Consider the following 20,963-nt stretch of genomic DNA (forward strand, 5'->3'; position numbering starts at 1 on the left):
AGGGACAAACTCAAGTACAAATACTGTAGCCTCAAACGCCTCATTTGGATCTTGCAGGGTTCTTGCATGATATCTTTTGGCACATGAGGTTCTACATACAGTGCAGTGTTTGCTTATAAGTGTGTCAGTTGAAATATATATGTATATACATATATTAAAAGGTGGGAGAGAAAAAAGGGAATTAAATTATAACATAAAAATGATTGCAAATTCATATTTTATACCTTAAAAACAGAAGACTTTATTGTCTTATTTATAAATTTTCCACAAAACTTTGATGCACCCCAAAGATGCTGGATGGATATTTATTCAGTATTTTGCTCACTTTCAGAGTAACAACTATAATTATAATATTATAATAATAACAACTCTTCCTGTATTATCATTTGTGAATGAAGCAGTAAAGTGAAGGATTTATGCTTTGTGTGCGATGATTGTTGCTGTCACTGGCTATCCTGTGCTGGTATGACTTGTGTTCACTTAATGGCAGCTAGGATGTTCCTGCTCTGTTAAACCAAAAAAAAAAAAAAAAATGGATATTGAGTACAACACGTACTAGTCTATCACCACAACCAGAACCCTGTCAAAACTCCCACATCCTGGTTGGAAGCACTTCTTCTTCTTCTCCTCAAGCACTGAGCTGACCTCTGGAAGATCACATCAAGAAAAACAACTGACACAAAACTATAAAGGACACATTTTCTCTCTGCAGTCATCTGTATGGACAAAAGAGGACTTATTATGTCCTCAAAACAGACTGATGTTCATTATTGCTTAGGAATTTTACCACATATTTAACAGAATTCTGGTGATTTTGATTTGATGTTTTATTGTCAAACACTAAAGGAGAAAAAAAAAACGGGGTGTGCTTTTGGGGCTTTACTTTGTTCCTTTTACTTAAAGCTGTATCAGTGTCTCCATCTACTGTCCATCTACAGTATACAGATGTTTTTTGAAATGTGATAACCAGTGTGCATCAAAAATAAGGGAAACATTTAACATGGAGTTGAATGACAGCACTTTGATGATGATGTATCCACACACAATGGACAGAGTCATTTCGCTCGGCAGGGATGATACTATTAAAGGTACCGTTGCCACACTAACAGCTGTCTATCAAGGCCAAACAGTACTGTAATCATCTCAATCATGACTGACATATATACACACAGTATAATATTTTTACAACTCATGCTCGTACGGGGATGGGGAACCCTTAACACTTGCTGAAATTTGCTGGTGTGTGTTTTTTTCTCTCTTTCTCTATGCTCTAGTATTCAGCCAATCAGCTCTCTTCTGGTCTGAACACACCCACTCCACCTTTTCAAACCTGCTTTTTCTAGAACTTAACTGGTGCTTCGACACACCTGTCTGTAATTCTGTTGTCTTTTTGTCACTCAAGAATTGAAGGGAAAATAAGCTTTAAGATTTGTTATTCACTTGTGAATTAACCCTTTTTTTTTTCTTTTTTATAGTTAAAAATAAGGTGTTTGTGCTCATGTGCCATGCCACCTTGGCCACACGTGAAGATCTGAATGTGTGTGTGTGTGGATGGTGAAAAGCCAGGAGACTTTCAAACACACATGATTAAAAATTATAAGTCTTTAATATTCATCTTAATATCTCTACAGTTTCCCAAATATCACAGTTTGCTGGTATGTTCAGTAGACTTTCAGTTTACATTCATCATGTCGTTTTAAAAGTTTGTTTTCAACGTGAGGCTTTATCGGGTGAGCCATACAGTATACTGACCTCCTGTTAGGTCTGATACATATCTCACAGAATGTAAAAAATATTGTTCATCAAGAATCTTATAATAGCTCTTAAAAAAAGGGGTGAAAAAAAAGTGTACCGTACTTGTCATGCGAGGCCATGAAATCTTTTACGTAGATGTATCACTTGAAGGAAAATAATAAAATTCAAATACAGTGTTTTATTTGACTGGTCTTGGTTGTTTTTTTGTTATTTTACCTAAAGGATGAAGTTCTCTGAATTTTGGTGACTTTTATATTGAGATAAATGTTTTTTTCCCCAGATACAGCAATAAGGTTGTGACATTTTTGTGCAGTGCTTATATAAAATATTTATTTCTCTTTATTAATTTACATCAAACTTTTCTGTGTTAAAGCCTTTTTCTCTGACACATTATAGCAGTTATCAACCCCCTCACCATCACTTCACATCACAGTTGGTCGAAGCTATTCAGTCACAGGCCTTGTAACATGAAGGTTACTACCACTCAGATTATGGCCTCCTTTAAGACAAGACATAGCTGCCCTTTGTTGTTTTTAATATATTGGCTAAATTGTATCACTGATGCTTCATCTGCTGTCACCCATGCAACACATAAAACATTTTTGCTCACAATAGGATTTACAAATAACAGTATGTACATGTTCACATAGTGAAACACTTTGATACAAGAAGCAATAATGACAAGTGAACATTGCAGAAATGTATTTACAAATTATTTTTCATCATTAATATCAACCTGAAATAATTCAACAAAGCTGCGCCATCAATGCTGTTTTGATGCACTGCAGTAATAGAAATTTTAGACCATTTACTGTTTTTGGTGAAATCTCAAGCAATGTGATGATTATACATTAAAACATTAGATGACATGGTATTTCATTGAAATGACTTTGATCAGATTTGGGGACACTATCATTGTCTATGTGTGTCTATCATGCTGCTTTTAATAAAATCATGCTTCTTTAATAAAATCAGGGTCTGACGACAGTCACAGTTAAAGTGCTGCTGCTCATACTATCAAAAAGTAACAAGAACATAGAATGAATTGGATTTTGATAAGTGTATCTTCCTTTAAAACACTTGAACATGAGGCTGCAACCATGCTAGCAGCTCTGTGAGGTTGTAGTCAGCCACAGTGGATTCTTTTCCATAATTGCTAACGTCAGCATGCTAGCTTTGTCACAATGATGACCCTAACATGCTTAGTTAAGCATGCTAACATTTGCTAATTAACAGCATACACAGAGTACAGCTGAGGTAGAAGGGAATATCATTAGTTTTGATGGTGCCGGAAAATCAGTGACAAAAAATCACAAATATATTTCCTGATTTTACCTCTATTCCTTTCTTATGGTTTCAATGTGTACTTTTACGGTACAAATGAAAAATTAATGAAGGTATTGCTTGAAATGTAACCAGAAAAATGCTCATACTGTATATCCAGAAAACCCAATAATTAGTAAGGTTGTAATAGTAAATGGATTTTTAAATCTGGAATCTCTCCGTAGCTGATGACTAACATGCAGTCATGTGCAATTATGTGATATTATATCCTGGATTTATGTGACAAAATAAAAGACTAAGTATATACAGTTATATGACTAATCTCTAGGGCCACGGTTGTTTCTCATTGCACCCATAACCCTAAAGTATTAGCATTAAAAAAAGTACCTGAAAAAACATAAAGTTCATCCCTGTAATGACAAGTCCTCAGTGCATGGCTCTCAGTAACACCTAGAGCCCGGTTTTGTCCCTGCTGCAGTCTGCACATCAAACTCCTGGTGATTCAGATTGCACAGGAAACAGTCACGGCAGGATCCCTTAAAGAAATGAGGGCTGTTCCTCTTTGGTTGGCAGTGTCCCAAAGTCAAGCGTTAGCTAGCACTGTGTCAGACATTGACCTTTGGTGGAGGCACTGGCCTCAAAGCCTAGTGGACAAAAAAGATGCATTAGTTCACAAACCTTAAAGTTGTGATAATCAGTATTATTATATGACCAATGGATCATGACTATGTAAAATGTAAAAGATGTCATTTGAACCCAGTACCATCACCTGACTCTACAGTTTACAAAAAGCTAAAACTCACTCAAATTGTACTTAAGTACAGTACTTGAATAAATGTGCTTACTTTTCACCACTGCAAAATGATAAATACAAAAATAATTATCTTGTTTGTGCTTCTTTGGCAATAACAGTAGCTACTGCATGAAGACGTGGCGTCATTACAGTTTGCATTTTCTTTTTGCACTGTTATTACCACAATTACTACAATTGTAGTTTTTGTGGATGCTGAACACTAAGATCTATATTTTCAGATATCACTATGCTGAATCTGAACAGCATTGGTCTCACCAAATCAAACCATTTGTATTTAAGAAGTACGCAAGAATCACATTGTCAGAAGTCTGTGTTAACTGTGTGTAATGTGGCAGTTCAGTTACCTTGCGAGCAGCCGTGAAGTTCTGGCTCGGGGGTTTGGGTCTGTTCCCTGCTGGAGGTGGTGGAGGTGGAGGTCCTTTGGGTTTTGGCCTTTGAGCCTAAAATAATAATTCATTTCATAAATGATGATACATTAAAATGTAACACAATATACCCCAACTCAAATTACAATACATCCCAACTCATTACCTGTGAGGCTGGCATGGGTTGGCTGGGAACTACCCTTTTGTTAGGTTGATAAGCACTGTTTGTTGCTGATACTGCTGGCAGCTTCCTTTGGGTGTGCGCACTGTTACAGAAACAGAACAAAGATGAGTGTGCAGTAACATTACCAGACCAAGACCTGCAAGATGCTTATCCTCTTACGCTGGCAACGACGGACTCTGTTGTTTTTTGTAGAAGAACCATGCAACACCAGCAATGACTGACAGGAGCACTATTACTGTCACTGCGATCGCAGCAGCTGCTCCTGCAAAAATGGAATAAATATCAGTTTCATCTGCACCTTAATAACACAGTGATTGAAATTCTATGTTAGTTATGTTGAAGTATATTTGTTATACTGTGATTGCTAATGAGTAACTGAAGGTACCAGGAGAAAGCGAACTGAAATCTTCATCCTGTGAATTGCAGTTAGGAGGCATCCAACCAGGCTCACACTGACACTTATTCATGTGATTGCAAACCTGAAGAACACAAAGGATGATATGTCAGTATCATAATTATACGTTGTTCCTCTTGTTGTGTTTATTGAGACTATACAACAGCATCCACAAGTATAATTCAGCATTTAGTGATGGTGGGTACTTACAGCACGGCCGGAGCATTTTGCTGAGCAGTTTGTATTTCTGTAAGCTACCACCAGATTCACACACTCATTCTGGTTACACACCTTTTAAAAAAAAAGGACAATTTTCAAACAGGTGACCATCATAAATGCAAATATTGAATCATGTAACAGAAGAGGAAATTCATGCATTACCATTCCATCCCCACATTTAGTCCCAGTGTCCACCTGGCCATAGTCACTGGCACTGTCTGAAAAAAAAGCTGCCTTGCAGTTACCTATCCTGACCATGCGCCCATAGTTTGGGTCACTTTTGCCATTGTGGCAGAAGAGCTTCCCACACATCAAATCTCTGCAAAAGGAAAGATGTGAAATTCAGAGACAATACTTCTGCTTATTCTGCAGAATAAACATGACTCTAACCCATACACTTTAATACACTTGATTCAGTGTATTAAGGTGATAAACCAACCAAGGATACTGATCCTATTGTATGTCTTGCTGAGACTCACTGTGTCTGGCAGGCAACAAACTGATCCCTTGAGAGACGTCGGCAGTAGCCAAAGTTTGTTCCCTTTCTGTTGTGGTTGTAGCAGGAAGTACGGGCCTCTGTAGCAGCTGATGACAGAAATAGATTACATCTTTTTTAACAATTTAAATGATTGATTTTATGGTTTCCCATTTAGTTATTATCTATTTTACAAAAAAACACAAAACAGTTTAGAGCAGGACACTCACTTGCTCCGTACATCTTGATGCACTGGTTAGACCTCTGTGGACACTGGCCGTTGTAGCAGTATCCCAGACCTTCCTCACATGGGAGGCCGTTCACAGCAAAGACATCCTCAGGGCAGGTGTTACTTTTCCCATCACAGTACTCTGCCAGATCACAGTCATCCTGCTTACTCCGGCACTCCCTGGATCGAGGTAAAACCTGTGTGGAGGTAGGAGGCGAGAGCCAAATCGATCAAATTATGTATGTCATGACATGACTTTTTTACTTTTTTTGTCCATGTAAAATATGTAATGCTCGAAAAAAAAAATTTTTAACAGCCTCCATTCATTGCTTTGCCAAGGTTGTGGTGGTGGAGGGCAAATGAATGAATGTATGAATGAATGAATGCCTTTACTATCATTAATGAAGGGGAAATATGCCTGCACTCAGTTGAGCTGCACTCAGCATTTTATTTAGCTTGTGTGTGTACATCTCAGCAATATTTCATATCATGTACTATCACCTAATATTGGAAAAATGTTTTTGGAATTACAGATAGTTTTTATTTGACACTTCTAGTGGGTCTATACATTGTTTTTGTGAAAATCCTTTAGAATATACCTTTTATATACCTAATAATAATTCTATATTATGATTCATATATATAATTATAATAATTTATTTATATACCTAATAAAAAAATTGAGTACACCTTTATAACTTTTTTTGCCTGAGCAATAGAAGTCTGAATATCTGTAATATGTTAAATGTCCACTAGATGGCAGTATCATGTTATCTTCATTGCTTCACAAAAGTCAGATTTCGTTGAAAGAAAACATTTGAAAAAAGGTATCTATTAATTCATATCGACTCACCTTACAGTTCTCACAGCACTCGCCTTCAGCACACTGTGAACCCTCCTTCAGGGTGCAGGTGGTGGCATTGCAGCATGGATTGTTGCACTCCTACAAAGACGACATAGAAACTCATTAGACTATTAGACATTATTAATCCTGTCATTTTCTTTCTTGTGCTTTATTAAACTTCCTTTTGTTACACTCCTCTCAGTGACTTCTCGCAGTTACAGTAGCTTGAGTTTGGTCTTCATTTGTAATTTAGTAAAAAGAACTGTTGACACTTGGCACAACTTGATCTTGCTTGACAAATCTTTGAACTATAAATGTTTTTCTTCTCTCCTAAAATACTTGGATATACTTAGACATATTCTTGTGGTATTTGCTTTTGATTATCTGGAGAAACTCTATACATCTGTACAAAACCACTAACTCCTGCTGTTTTTCCTGCAGTGTGTATCTTGTAATAAACTTAATATCTGGTGTCTGGTGTGAAAATTAAGCTTGAATAACAAAACACAACCTGCCTACCTCACCTCTCCTGGTTGAGCTTGTGGTTTGTGTATGAATGTGAGCCAAATACCAGAAGTTGCAAAGTGGTGCAAGACTAACAGGTTTGGACAGATATCACCTTCACTGGAATGCACTTCTCTCTGAGGTTGCCATATTGCCACGCTCCATATTGCAAGGAATATCTGTATATATCTACATCTATATCTATAAGTGGAAGGCATAAAATGCAACACTAGTCTACAACACTTTTTCAAAGAATTCATTCTGAAGCTTAAAATGAAGATTTTGAATGTTCATTGCAGACAGTGCATTCAGTGCTCTTTCATATTGCTACAGTACTCTACACTACCTGAAATGCCTCTGCATATTAAACTATAATGATATTGAAGGAGAGAAACAAGGCTTATTGGTAACTTTGGAGGGAATGAAGATTTATAGTTATTTAGATAATCAGACTTACTAAAACCTCTTTGAGCCTGTTACTTCCAGTTGATGTAAATTCTATGTACAGTAAATCACATAATTGCAAAAGTGCACACATTGCAACACAAACTACCTCATATTTGTTACTTATTCAGCATGATGTAATTTTGGTGACACATGTAAGAAAAAAAATCCCTAAACTGAATCAGTGGAAAAATACAATGTTAAATCAGTCAGAATGAGTGTTTGTTAGTACAGTTACCTCTAGAGTTCCACAGTCGCACTGCTCTCCTTTCTCCACAAAACCGTTCCCACAGACTGAAGGAGCCACCAGACCCCTGTAGTCTGGTTTGTCCAGCAGGCAGCTGGGGGTGCGACTTGTCAGGTATCTCTCGTAGCTGCTGCTGCTGCAGCTACTAAAAGTGCGAGGGGTTTTCCAGCTGTGGAAAAACACACTCTCCTGGTCAACTTTGAACAGTGAGACAGAAGTGGGACTGTGAATGCCATGGTATTTTTTATTTAACAAATCTTCCCAGAAAATGGTTATAACTTTGGGTTATAAAATACCTAGTAAATACCTTGAATCACTGTTTCTAAAAACTAAAGACCAAGTCTGAAACCTTGCTATGCTCATAGACTCAGATCTGATCTTCAGCAGTCATATCAAATCGATCACCAAAACAGCCTTCTATCAGCTTAACAACATATCCAGTGAAGGGTTTTATGTCTCAAACAGACCAGGAGAAGCTGATTCATGCTTTCATCTCAAGTAGGCTCGACCAGAGGCGGTCCTGGCTAGTTTTGCGCCCTGGGCGGACCGACTATTGGTGCCCCTCCCCACAAATCCTTCATCACACAAAAAAATAAGATAAATAAATGAAATATAGTATGTAAACACCAAAGTAAATTACACACATCCGTCATCATACAAATGAATAAAATAAAATAAGTCTGACAGACTTTCACCCTTTTTACAACTGGCATTAAAATGTTTTCTGGGTGATTAGATTGCTATCAGGGAGTGCTTGACCACATGAACGTGCAGGTGTAAAGTTATTTATTTATTGCATTTTCACATAACCCAATAACTTACATGTAGCTATAACGGGTCTGTATTAATTTTATAAATGTATTACTATTTATTTGGAAGCAGCAGTTTGTGTTATGTGGCCTGGGATCATAATCATCACAGGTCAGTCTATCCCCCGCCCCCCCTCTCCCCTTTGCTTTTCCGCTGAGAGTGAGACTCATTCACAACCTGCTCACAGCCTCTGCAGTTGCAAGTATAGACTGTATAGGTCGCAAGTTGATCCCCCGCCCCCCTTACCCCTTTGCTTTTCCGCTGAGAGTGAGACTCACAACCACAGCCTCTGCAGTCGCAAGTTGACACCCCCTCCCCTTTGCCTTTTCTTCTGACACACACAACCTGTATACGTGACTCTCAGCAGCAAGTTGACGTGATAGTAGGGACGCCTCATCGCCCACTGTACCAACTTGATGTGGAAATGAGCGGTATTAGTCTAGAAAACTGGCGATTTTTTATTTTTTTTTTTTTGAGGACACGCTTTTCTTTTTTTGAGGACGGACTTCCCCCCCCCCCCCCCCCTTTTTTTTTTTTTTTTTTTTTTGAGGGCGCTCCCAAGTAGATTGCGCCCTGGGCGGTTGCCCACATTGCCCATAGCAAACACCGCCACTGGACTCGACTACTGTAACGGTCTTCTGACTGGACTCCCACAAAAAAGCATTAAACAGCTGCAGCTCATTCAGAACGCTGCAGCTCGAGTTTTAACCAGAACAAAGAGATCAGAGCACATTACTCCAGCTCTAAAGTCTTTACACTGGCTCCCAGTCAGCTATAGAATAGATTTTAAAGTTCTGCTACTGGTCTACAAATCACTGAATGGTTTACTGTAGGTCCAGAATACATGAATGACATGTTAGTAGAATATAAACCCAGTAGAGCTCTGAGATCTACTGACTCAGGTCAGATAGTTGAGCCCAGAGCTCTGAGATCTACTGACTCAGGTCAGATAGTTGAGCCCAGAGTTCAAACTAAACATGGTGAAGCAGCTTTTACACAACTGGAACAAACTACCAGCAGAACTTGCATTCGCCCCAACTGTGAACATTTTTAAATCCAGATTAAAAACATTCTTTCCATGTGCTTATGATTATTTTATATTTTAACATACTTTACTTTTTAATGTTTGTTCTTTTTATAATTTCAATACAAATCATCATTTTATGCTGCACTCTATTTTAGTCTAGATTTTTGTTTTCCTGCTCTCTTTTTATTTTTCATCACTATTTTCTTTTTATTATAATTGGGCTTTTGTGTTTTTAATTGTACATTTTAATGTTTCCAATTTTTACTGTTTTATTGTTTTTTAATGTAAAGGACATTGAGTTGCCCCTGTGTATGAAATGCACTATATAAATTAAGCTGCCTTGCCTCGCTTTGCCTTGCCTATAAAGTTATAGCCCAAAGTTATAAGCAGTGGTGTGCAGTCAGGGGCAGCAAGGCTAGCACTGCTAGCCCTGTCAAAAATGGGTTTTTTTCTGTTTCTTCCATAATTAAAAGTTCATTCTGAAATGTATCTGGAGTCAATTACTTGTTCAGTATGCAACTTTATCCAGAAAACGAATGGTTATATTTTGTGGAGCTCAAATCTCGTATATCCTATAAACGCATCACAGCTCCTTTCCTCTGCTAGGGTCAGCACAGGTCAGCAGTAGTTGCATTGCTAGCCTCTGATTGAGTTGGACGCTGCTATTGGGTGTGTAACGTTGAGTGACCCTATCATCAGCCAATCAAATTTTGATGTGTTATTGACAGAACGCCCTTTATGTCACACAGAGTTTCTAGTGCTGGTCTGGGCATGGGCAGGTGCGTGATGATGCGCATTCTGTTATTTTCAAAAGGTGATGGCGGTTGATTTAACAGCAAGATCAATAAAGATATGATTGTGGACCTGCTTCGGGTGCCTTTTTCAAGGCGTTGAGCGCTCTTTTTCTGCTCTCAAACGCATCAAAACGTATGCACGGGTTAGAAGTATATGTAAACAATGATCAGTCAAAACCAAGAAAGCAATGGTTTTTCCTGATTTTTTTGTGAATTTTTTCCATCACTGCTCTTTAAACTGACCCCAAAATCTGAAGCTAATGTTAAAATAGTCTGTTCCAACTCAAATCATTATATGTTTCTAAAATAAGTCTCTACAATGACTTCTTACCTGAGGGCTGCAGCCATGATGCAGCTATCTCCAGAACAAATACAGCCACTGGAGTCATCATGGTCCATACCCAGGTTATGGCCCATCTCATGGGCCAGTGTTGCTCCCACGGCAATGGCCTGGTCATTGTGATCCTGTGAGGTAAGCAAACCACTATTTTAATGAGTGGAACCATATTTTATACTTTATGTGGTGGTCTCAGTCATGGTTTCCTTGCTAGCACATGATAACACTGTTTCTTCAATCTGATTGGTAAAGTAATGGGTTTTGGGTTTCTTTGGATTTTCTGACAAAGTTCCTCTATTCCCATGCCACAGTCTAGACATTCACTGCAGTACATCAAAAGAGTTTCACAATCATCATGTGCAAAGTGACACATCCGCATAAAAACCACGAGTGCAGTAGCCTTTCAAATTGTGTATTTGCTCTGTTGTGCATAACTACAGTCTTTGTGTGACGGGCTATGAGGGCTTCAAAAATTACATGTGACCTATGCTCAACAATGTACGTGCCACCTCCTGTGTATACAATCACTGCTGTTGCTTATCTGATAAATGCGCTGCTAATGTCACACTTTCTGTCTAGACACGTGGTCACTCTGAGTGTGTCCACTCTTGATTAAAAGCTCTGTTTTCACTGTCTACTTTTCTCTCTTTAGAGTACTTTTCTATGGCTTGTGTCATGCCTCATCTCTGTCAACTGAGTGGAGCAGCTCACTGATCACTGGTTTATTCAAAGTTTATTAATATTAAACATCATGCATTAAAAATCATGGTTGTTTATAGTAAAGAAATTCATGCTTTGAGCTAAATGCAGATAAAGACAATGGTAATATCAAAATACTTAGCAGGTAAAGTTCACCATTTACTTCATTAGCAAAAGGAAGCATAATAATATTTGCTTCAGAGCACTATGCACAAAATTCTGTCTGTTGTCATTGGTATTTGATAAATTGATGAATTGATAATGACGCAAGAGGGAGAGAGTTAAGAGACCACCAAAGCGTGTGACTTTTGGTGTCAATGAGTGACTTGTAGAGACATTACAAACCACAAATTTCAACCTTGTGGTGGCTGTAGAGGAAAAACTCCAGGGACACCTAATGACTGGAAACTATGAATGTGTGCGTTAAATTTTTGCTAATTCATTTGTATACTTCACTGACTAGTTGACCTGCTGTTGGCGCTAGAGTATAAATCAGGTATTACCAAATTCAGATTCGGATTCATCCTCCATGCAGAATGGTTATCTGTACAAAACTTCATGGTAATCTATCCAATAGTTATCAAGACACTGCAAAAATGTCAACCTCGTTGTGATGCTAGATGCAAAGTATAGATCATCATCCCAAGAGCCATGACACTACCATGTCTAAAAACAATAATGGTTGCTAATATTATGCCCAGCCAAGAGTACAAGATATGTAGCATCCAAACAACAGATGGAAAAAATATTTTTCTCTGAACTAGCTTACCTGTACTACCCCAACAGAATGACCAGAGCACAAAGTCCCAATATAGGCCAGTCCCACAGTTGGTCCTTCAAAGTCAATACCACTGAAAGACAGGAATATAAATTGTGAGTAAACTATATTTGTAGTGTTCATCCATCCAGCTCTGTGTATTCACTACCATGAAATATATAAATAACTTTCAGTTTCATTGAGGCTTGATTTGGCTATGGAAATACTGGCCAGGTGACTATGAGGGAAAGTGTTTGATTTAGTGTCAAATTTTAATTTAGGAGTCAAATTTGTAACCTTGTAACCACAAAGATAATTATGGTTTTTGTTTTGTAATTGCAAATGTTGACATAATGATTCATTGTGGCAGTTCTGGTAAGAAAAAAGCAACTTTCAAAAACATGCTTACTTATCTTATCGAGGCAACCCACACAAATCTCTTCCTCATGATTGGAGAGATAAAGGCCATTGTTTAATGTTTTTCAATGCTGATTTTATACCCAGGTTAAAAGCCGGAACAGACTGAACCATACTGGTTATTTTGACCTTCACTACACAGGCCTCTCTCAAGCATGATATGTTGACTTAAGACCTCCAGAACATGTACAGTATAGATGAGTCAAAATGGTTGCTTTAGGATACACACCAGAAGCGTCTTGTATTTTACATTCAACATATGAAACACTGAGACTATTTTCAGATTATTTGGTTGTACTGTAAATGTAAATGTTCTTCAGACCTGATGAGATGTGCGTTGTCATGCTTTTTATTCTTGACCAGCTCAGTGTTCCTCCACTTCATAAAAGCATTGAGGTTGGCCCCTGCTGGGGGGGTTACAGAGATCAAGTCACTATTGGACCAGATCTCCAGTCCCACCAGAGCAATGAAAGTCCTCAGGGGCTTGTAAACCTGGAAGCAATCACCAGAAAGGCAGCATTTATACATGTTCATTTTGTACAAACACAGAGACCATGCTATCTGCAAACTTTTAGGTTTATTTCTGAAAAATCTTGGGTTGAAATGTAATAAAAGTAAATATGAACTAGAGACTAAATACCATCACAACAACAGCATTGACTCACCATGTTGACAAAGTTGACAATTTCGTACATCCTTTTTCTCACTGCTGTCATATCTTGCTTCATCTTCTTATACTGAAACATCATATCATCATGTTAGAGCAAGGTGATACTGTTTCTTAGCAGTTGATCCATTACACACAACAAATGATGCTACATGACTTTGACCAAGATAATAATATGTGATTCCAAATAGACCCAGTCCAAATAGTCCAGAAATTGAGAGCATTTTGTGCTTGCAGGTAAAATTTACTATCATTAGGTGGACAGGTCTGGTCCTGGGTTTCACAGAAGAGTACAAATACATTGGCAGCAAAATTGTTCCTGTTTTGCAACACTTGCTGGCATTCATAGAAAATTTCCATATAATGACACCTTACCGCGCGGTTATCAACAACAAGGAAGAGCTCGAGGTATTTTGGTTCGTAGACAATAGATATACCCTGGAAGACAAAAAAAATGAAGTTGATTAGTTAATGTACTCCAAAAGTTTTAAATAGGACAGATTAGTTTTTTCAGACTACTGAATGATGTGTTATTTTTCTGATGTATTTGTTAATGTGTATATGTAGACTGTTGGGGTGTCATGGAAGTGATAGGTTCATACCCCCGATCTGGAGCGACTACGGCTTGTTGGGGGTTCAAAGTCCAAGCTCCAGGAGGTGTTGGTGACACCGCATACTGCAGGTGTGGAGTTCTGGTTACCGTACTTCATCACTGCATGATCCCCCTCATCATCACCAGACAGTGGCTCAATCAGGTACCTTTGCTCAGCTGTTCTAAAATAACCCCTAATCCAAGATCAAGGCAGTCAGACATTTAGGTCTACAGACATTGCTTTGAGGTAGAAACATAGGATGAGTTGCACCTTTTTAAGCAGAGCCAAAAGACAGAGCTTTTTCTCCTTTTGAAACCAGGTAAGGCATCTTAAAAACACACACTATGGAAAATATGAATATAGTAGACCTGTAAGCTAGTTTATTGTACCTTGTTGCAATTAGGCTAACACACTAAGTTTTAAATTGGAATATCTGCTATAGGCTACTGCTCAGCTTAGCTCTCACTGCTCTCACAGGCGTCACCCTGTAGGTGGTGAGCAAAACGGAGCTAAAAGAACTAAATTAAATGGAAATAAAAGTTCAGTTTTGTCTTTGTGCTTGACAAAAGAGTAAAAAAATAAAATCAGTACGTCATAGGAAAAACTCTTAGCACTTGATTGTCAATACCTACTGAAAAACAGGTTCTCTGGCTTCCTTCTGTAAGGTTTAATTCAACTAACAGGCTTAGTGTCAGGTTATCTCCATTATTCTTGTTTGTAATGTGAATATGTATTATTATAAGTTGTTTACCATATGGGTGTGGCATGTTAATGACACTTAATTAGAATTTAAAGTTGAGGAGAGAGGCTCACCTGAGTCCATCACAAGCACTGATGCTAACTGATGATTCATTGTCATTAACAATCCTGCCATGATAGTAGCAGTGATCCTGGAAAAGAGATGAGGATGATATGACTGTATAATTCAATGTACCTACTAATCCATGTATTTTTTGAGTATTCGTTCTCATATGATCATTCAACAGTCTTGCAAATTTAACCATTACATGCAATAGTATATGCAACTCAAAGTTGACTACAAATGCAAACACTCACAATGTCATCTGGAGTTGTGGTCACTTGAGTTCCATCTTCTTTGTAGTAGGTCTCAGTGTAGTCTTTGGTGAGTAATTCACTAATGATGAAAAGATGTAAAAAAAAAAATACACGTACATCATTCCATGTCACATGCATTACCACATTATTGTTGAGAGTTGAGACACAAGTTCCTCTTTAACAACTGATTGCAACAGTGAATTCTTTAATTGTTTTTCAACGTGTCCTATGCTTTGGATAAAAAACAATGTTGTGAAAACTACAAATTTCATAAGAAAGGACAAAGAAATAAAGCCAGGATGTTGCATTGGAACATTGCTTTCAACATACGCTTGACCTCTCATTGTGTCAAGACCTGCTTTTTCTGAAGTGAACCAGACAAAATTTGGTCTGTTGTCATTGGTATTTGATAAATTGATAAATTAATGATGACGGAAGAGAGTTAAGAAACCACTGAAGCTATTACAATTCATCCTGAGGGGAACATGAATGTCAGAACCAAATTATGAGTGTCAATAAGTGACTTGTAGAGACAAACCACAAATGTCAACCTTATGGTAGAAGTAGAGGAAAAGTCCAGGGACACAAAATATTTGCCAGGTCACTGACTAGTTGACCTGCTGGTGGCACTAGAGAATAAATCAGGTATTACCAAATTCAGATTGGGATTCGTGTTCCAGGCATCATGGTTATCTGTACAAAAACTTCATGGCAATCTATCCAATAGTTATCAGGACACTAAAAAAATGGGGATCTTCATCCTAAGAGCCATGACATGGCTAAAAATAATGGTTGCTAATATTATACAGTGTATCTCATTTGAGAGACAGTGTCTAGTCTTCATGCTCATCAAGTAAAAAACATTCACATTATCATTTAACACCTGGTTACCTTGAAAGTTGTTTAGCATTATATTTGTCCTGATACTTTACTGATGCTTGCTTTTAGGAAAGTAAGAACTTACTTGTTTTTTTCTAGATGCATTTCGATGTCTTTTCCTCCCACCGTCATTGCATACTTAATAGTCTGTGGCCTGAGATGCTGCAGACAAGAAAGGTATAACATTTTGTTTTTAATAATTCATTTTTTTATTCATGTTATGTTTCTCATAACCATCTTCAATCATAACTTAATTCTGTGCTGTATGCAGAATCAGCACAACTGTATCTTTACAAGACTCATGTAGTAAACTATTTAAGTTGTAAAAACATGGTACCTCTGCATGTCTTTTTCTGACTGTGTGAAGTCTGACAGGTCGAACCACCTCATAGTCCTTCACCTCATCAGTTGCAGGACTGTGGCTCTCTGTGGAGTTACAATACACATATTAATCAAAGGAAGGTTACGTGATGGTGTTATAAACAATAACTAGTCAAAGTTCTAGCTGTATCCTTAATCTTTTAAAAAGTCCTTTCCTACTTTTTATTCTAATTTTTTTCATATTTAATTTAATAATAATGCTTTATGCATATTTTAAGCACAATTTATATATAAATTATTAACTAATTTATTCTCACCCCACACATTATTGAATGTCGTTGATACCTGATCCATACATTCAATGAATTAATATGAAATAATTCAATCTAATTTTTGCTTACTCTTTTAACAGCAATTGTTTAGAATAGGGGAGACCAGGTACAGTTGTAACACGGACAATTGTAACACCTCAAATTGCTCCAATCAGAAACAAGTGTGAGTGATGATTAGATAGATTGTCTTCTTGCCACAGTTGTAACGCCTTGTTACAACTGTCCCTGTGTCATGCAGTGATCTCACTTTTTGATGCGCAAAAGCTAGCCTTAGCTAGCATATCATCAGCTAACTAAATAACATCACCACAATTAGCCAAATGGGAATGGTGAAATGTGATTGGTTGATGCTTCACTGTGTCTTATTACTTATTATTACTAGCTTAGGCTGGCTTATTTGTACACACGCAGTGAAAAGTGTCAGGCGTCAGAAGCATAGATCCATGTTGCTTCCATTCACAACGAATTGTCGGCTGTTGCCTTGCAGCCGGTAGTGTGAATGACTTCACAAGCCATGTTTGAAATGTCAAACATTTCTTTTAGTTTAATTTATATCTTTAAAAACCTAAATGCCCATGCAAACTAGATTATATGCTTGTTTTAATTATTAAAAAGTTGTTAAGAGATGATAATAAGTTGCATGATAATAGTCAGTGTAAACACTTGTTTGCTTACAGCATGCCAAATATCAGAAAGAGGAAGACAGACAGACCACAAAGTCGCCCCACCCATATTCTGACTGTTGCCTGGTTAACATTTTTTGAGGACATGTCATGTTTGTCACACACAAAGAATGTGTGGTGAAATGCAAATGTGGTCTAATATGGACTACCAAGCCCCCCACCCCAATCCCCCTTATTATTTCATTGGGAATCTTGTCTTTTGTTGTTTGTTGTCTTTCAGCCAAGCTGTGTGCTATTACAGGTATTCTGTTCTAATTATATATTATGTTTGTGCTCCATAAGCCGTTATCTATGTGATCTTGTTCTGAGCCATGTTAAATGAAAAGGAATGTTCACCCCTTGTATGTTTGAACTTTTTTGAGAAAGCATGTTGTATGAAATATACTGTAGACATTTCTTGCTTTACAATTTGACTGAGCTTTTTTAAATGTAATATGAAAGAGGTAACCATTATCTTAATTTTAACTAATTAACAATACCAATAACCAATACCAATAAAATGCTAAGTAATATTTACCCTTTTGGATACTGTTGATTCATTATTTATTTATTAATGATGTAGCCTTGTAGACATGTTACATCCGTCCCTGGCATGTGTTACAACTGTCCCTGTACCCCGGGACGGTTGTAACATTGGAGTTCCAGTGTAAATGGTTGGTAAATGGCAAAATTGCTTAAAGTGTTATAACCGTACCTGGTCTCCCCCCTTTTTTGTATAATGTAGAATTTTAGTAGTAAAAAAAAACCTTTTTTTCGTAGTCATTGTTCTCCCTATTGCTTAGTGTTGAATAAGAGTATCCGTAAAACACTTGTGTCTGCTGGTTAGCTTAGCGTAACACAACAACTAGCTCTGGCTCTGTCCAACAGTAACAAAACCTCAAAATGATGGCAGCTTTACAGACTGCCTCCTTTAGAGTAACATTAGCTATAGAATAATGTATCTATGAATGCTTCACAGTAGATTATAGGTAGGATCATGGCAGATTAGAACTAAATTGATGCCAAAATGCTTCCATGCCCTCAGGTGTTTGTGGTTATGCTGAAACACTTGGGCAACCAACCTGTACAGTAATTAAGGGATTTTCTGTTGTCCCTGTTCATTAACCCATGACACATTAAAATGAGCTGTATCAGTACCTGAAGCTCTGTCATGTAAGCTAGTTATCATTGAAAAGATCCTTTGATGTATTTATCAGCAGGAACACAAAGGGCTTACTGAGCTGGGAAATGTCCATGACTTTATATAATATACTTTGCATACTGTATTGAATGTGTTATTTTACAGGACCCAACCAGTTTTGCTGGAGCTTTGACTTTCTTCAGACCCTTCTCCTTTTTTAAATTGATACCTTCCAGAAAAAGAACATCACAATACATCTCTGTAGATTTGATCACTTCCTATTTCACCATATTTGCAGCAATTGTGTCTGATGCATCAGAAACTGTGTCACAGTAACAGTATCGGCTCCAGATTTGTTTGTTGTAGGTCACAGTCACATTTAGTCACCTTTAGTCATCTTGCCAACTTTTTTTTTTTAATTTTGCAATTACAATACTTCCCAGTCAGTGAAAGCTGTTTGAAAGGAAATGACTAAGTTACTCTGAGTCATTGTTACCTGTCAGCCAGGTACGCAGTAGCACCAGAAAGGGTGGTGCCTCTGTTGTGATACAAATTCCAGTTTCAACAATGTGTCATAACATCAGCAATGTATTTAAAGTAATGCTCATTCTGCTTGGTTTATGAAGCATTATTATATTGTAATGATTGTAGTAGTTAATGTTCAGCTAGATAACCCTAGATTGGATACAGGCATTTCCTTTCTAAGTACATGTTGAACAAGCAAATGTAGTTGGTCAAGTGTACTTTTTGTGCCAATATGATCCATTATCAATGAAGTAAACTCATAGGTATATTATACTCTCTATATTATTAATTGTAGGGAGGTGTCACCCATCTTCCTGAAACTGATACTATCAGTAACCAAAACTGAGGCTACATGGTCTTTAAATGGTCATGATTTTGAACATACATAATATTTTAATTGAATATACAATTTATCAGATCAAACCGGATCTTGTGGTCCACAACACTTCTCACTTTATACCCAGGAAGAGAAACCTACATGACACTCTAAACACAACTTAAGGAGAGGACAAACACAGGCTTTAGTTATTAATTAGTCACTGCACAGTGGAGGTAAGAGTATCAAATGACTTACCTGAGGGCTTGAGCGAGGCATTTAGGATAAGAGCCCACAACAGCAGTGTATGCTTCATTGTCCAAGTGCAGACAGTAACAGAGCAGATCGGTTCTCTGATCGGTCCTACCTACAGTACATGCTGTTTTACCCCTCTCGTGAGGCCACACCTTCGCCAGCCTCCTTGGACTTGTCACAGCTACTTCCTTATTGTTATCACATTTACACCATGCTCATGCTCATCAGGCCTGAACGTGCCCCTTGCTATCTACAGGAATGCAGGAAGATACTGCAGAAAGTGTTGTTGGCCACAGCTTAAACGGCAGTCTGCTAAATATGGTATTAAGCTTTCTCTACAGTATTTTAAAGAAGTAGATAAAACATTTCCTGACAGAAGTTTACATTCTCTGACCTTCTTGCTTCATTGAATTTTAGCCACTTCCTCTTTTTTTTTGGATCATAAAAGCATTACATCAGCAGATCCTGAGTCTCTCACAGTCATTTCCAAAAATAAATCTCTTGTTACATAGCTATATCTACAAGTTTTCAAACTCCAAAATTAAGACACTAAAACTGATCTCCATCTACAGCAGTTTTGATGCTCCGTCTCTGCCGCTCTGTCCCTCACCCACTGGACACATGCTTGGAGTCGCAGCAAAGACAATGTGTCAGAAGACAATAAGGCCAATGTGCATGCTCCCTCAGCGGCAGACCAGGACAAATCAGGACACTGGGTCAGTGTTTGTGGCTCAGTAGGTGGTGCATGGTGCTCACCCTGCCAGAGTTTAAGCAACACTGTATGATTTTGATATTAATAGGAGTGTGATAGTAACTAAATCTGTCCTACCTTTGGTGGAACACAGTGCTGACCTACAATAAGTTCATGTGGTTCATTTTGTATGTTTCTCAATATTGAGTCTCTTGGTGGAAGCAAGCGGTGCATGTTTGTAGATGATGGGAACTTGATCTTGATCAGAATAACTAGATTGTTACAAACAAACAGACTCATGAGTCCAAAGACAAAGGAAAGAGGAACACACAAAGAAGCTCAGAGTTCACTGGAAATACCTAGAAATATCATCAGTGAACACACACACACACACACACACACTGAATGTAATGATCTCTGATTTTATGAAAACTCTTGATTTGACTCTGTTTTATTTTAGTAAACATGGCATGGTTGGAGAAATATATGTAGTTTCATTCATGTAAATCCTGCTTATAAAATCTTGTTTCTGCAGTTTTATCAATGTCCATTCATGTCATGATACTCCACTCACAGAGGACATGACCTAACTGAACAATTGGCTCACTGTGATTGAGGCCAGTGACCACACAGCACTCACATCAAAAGTCAGAATCTTAGATGTGTGTCTGCTTGTCTAGATTTGTACTCTAACTGAAACAACACATCTCTAAAATGAATTCCAGCTTCGATACTTGTTCAACACTTCAGTCACTGGGTTACATTTCAATATATTTCAATATAGCACCAAATAAATACTGGGTTAATTTTACACAGAAAGCAACCCAAGACAAGGGGTTTTTGACCCAATTATGTTTTATTTTATTGTTGGTTATTCATCCAAACTAACACTTGAGTATCTGTTGAATGTCATATGTAATAAATAA

General features: G+C 37.7%; 1 protein-coding gene across 1 annotated transcript; it reads right to left on the reverse strand.

Moving 5' to 3' along the window:
• Window positions 1–3,594: 3,594 nt before the first annotated feature.
• LOC128365490 (zinc metalloproteinase-disintegrin-like crotastatin) lies at window positions 3,595–19,439 on the reverse strand. The gene is made up of 22 exons (XM_053326247.1): window positions 19,350–19,439; window positions 16,132–16,220; window positions 15,880–15,956; window positions 14,916–14,994; window positions 14,673–14,749; window positions 13,869–14,052; window positions 13,642–13,704; window positions 13,265–13,336; window positions 12,922–13,091; window positions 12,195–12,276; window positions 10,721–10,854; window positions 7,750–7,927; window positions 6,573–6,662; window positions 5,721–5,916; window positions 5,495–5,600; window positions 5,178–5,334; window positions 5,007–5,087; window positions 4,788–4,881; window positions 4,562–4,664; window positions 4,385–4,484; window positions 4,198–4,293; window positions 3,595–3,683 (listed from the first exon to the last, which is right to left on the reverse strand). The coding sequence occupies exons 1-22, from the start codon at window positions 19,405–19,407 to the stop codon at window positions 3,645–3,647; spliced, it is 2,325 nt and encodes a 774-aa protein (XP_053182222.1). The 5' UTR covers window positions 19,408–19,439; the 3' UTR covers window positions 3,595–3,644.
• Between the last annotated feature and the right edge of the window lie 1,524 nt (window positions 19,440–20,963).

This window comes from Scomber japonicus, chromosome 9 (genome assembly GCF_027409825.1).
Source record: "Scomber japonicus isolate fScoJap1 chromosome 9, fScoJap1.pri, whole genome shotgun sequence".
Classification (NCBI taxonomy): Eukaryota; Metazoa; Chordata; class Actinopteri; order Scombriformes; family Scombridae; genus Scomber; species Scomber japonicus.

Bases quoted from the DNA above. Each gene is read 5' to 3' on its own strand.
- LOC128365490 (XM_053326247.1), bottom strand. From the start codon at position 19,407: ATGAAGCATACACTGCTGTTGTGGGCTCTTATCCTAAATGCCTCGCTC. The intron at 13,092-13,264 runs GTGAGTCAATGC...GATTGCTTCCAG, and splicing joins TTGTCAACTTTGTCAACATG to GTTTACAAGCCCCTGAGGAC. The intron at 4,294-4,384 runs GTAATGAGTTGG...TTATTATTTTAG, and splicing joins AACCCATGCCAGCCTCACAG to GCTCAAAGGCCAAAACCCAA.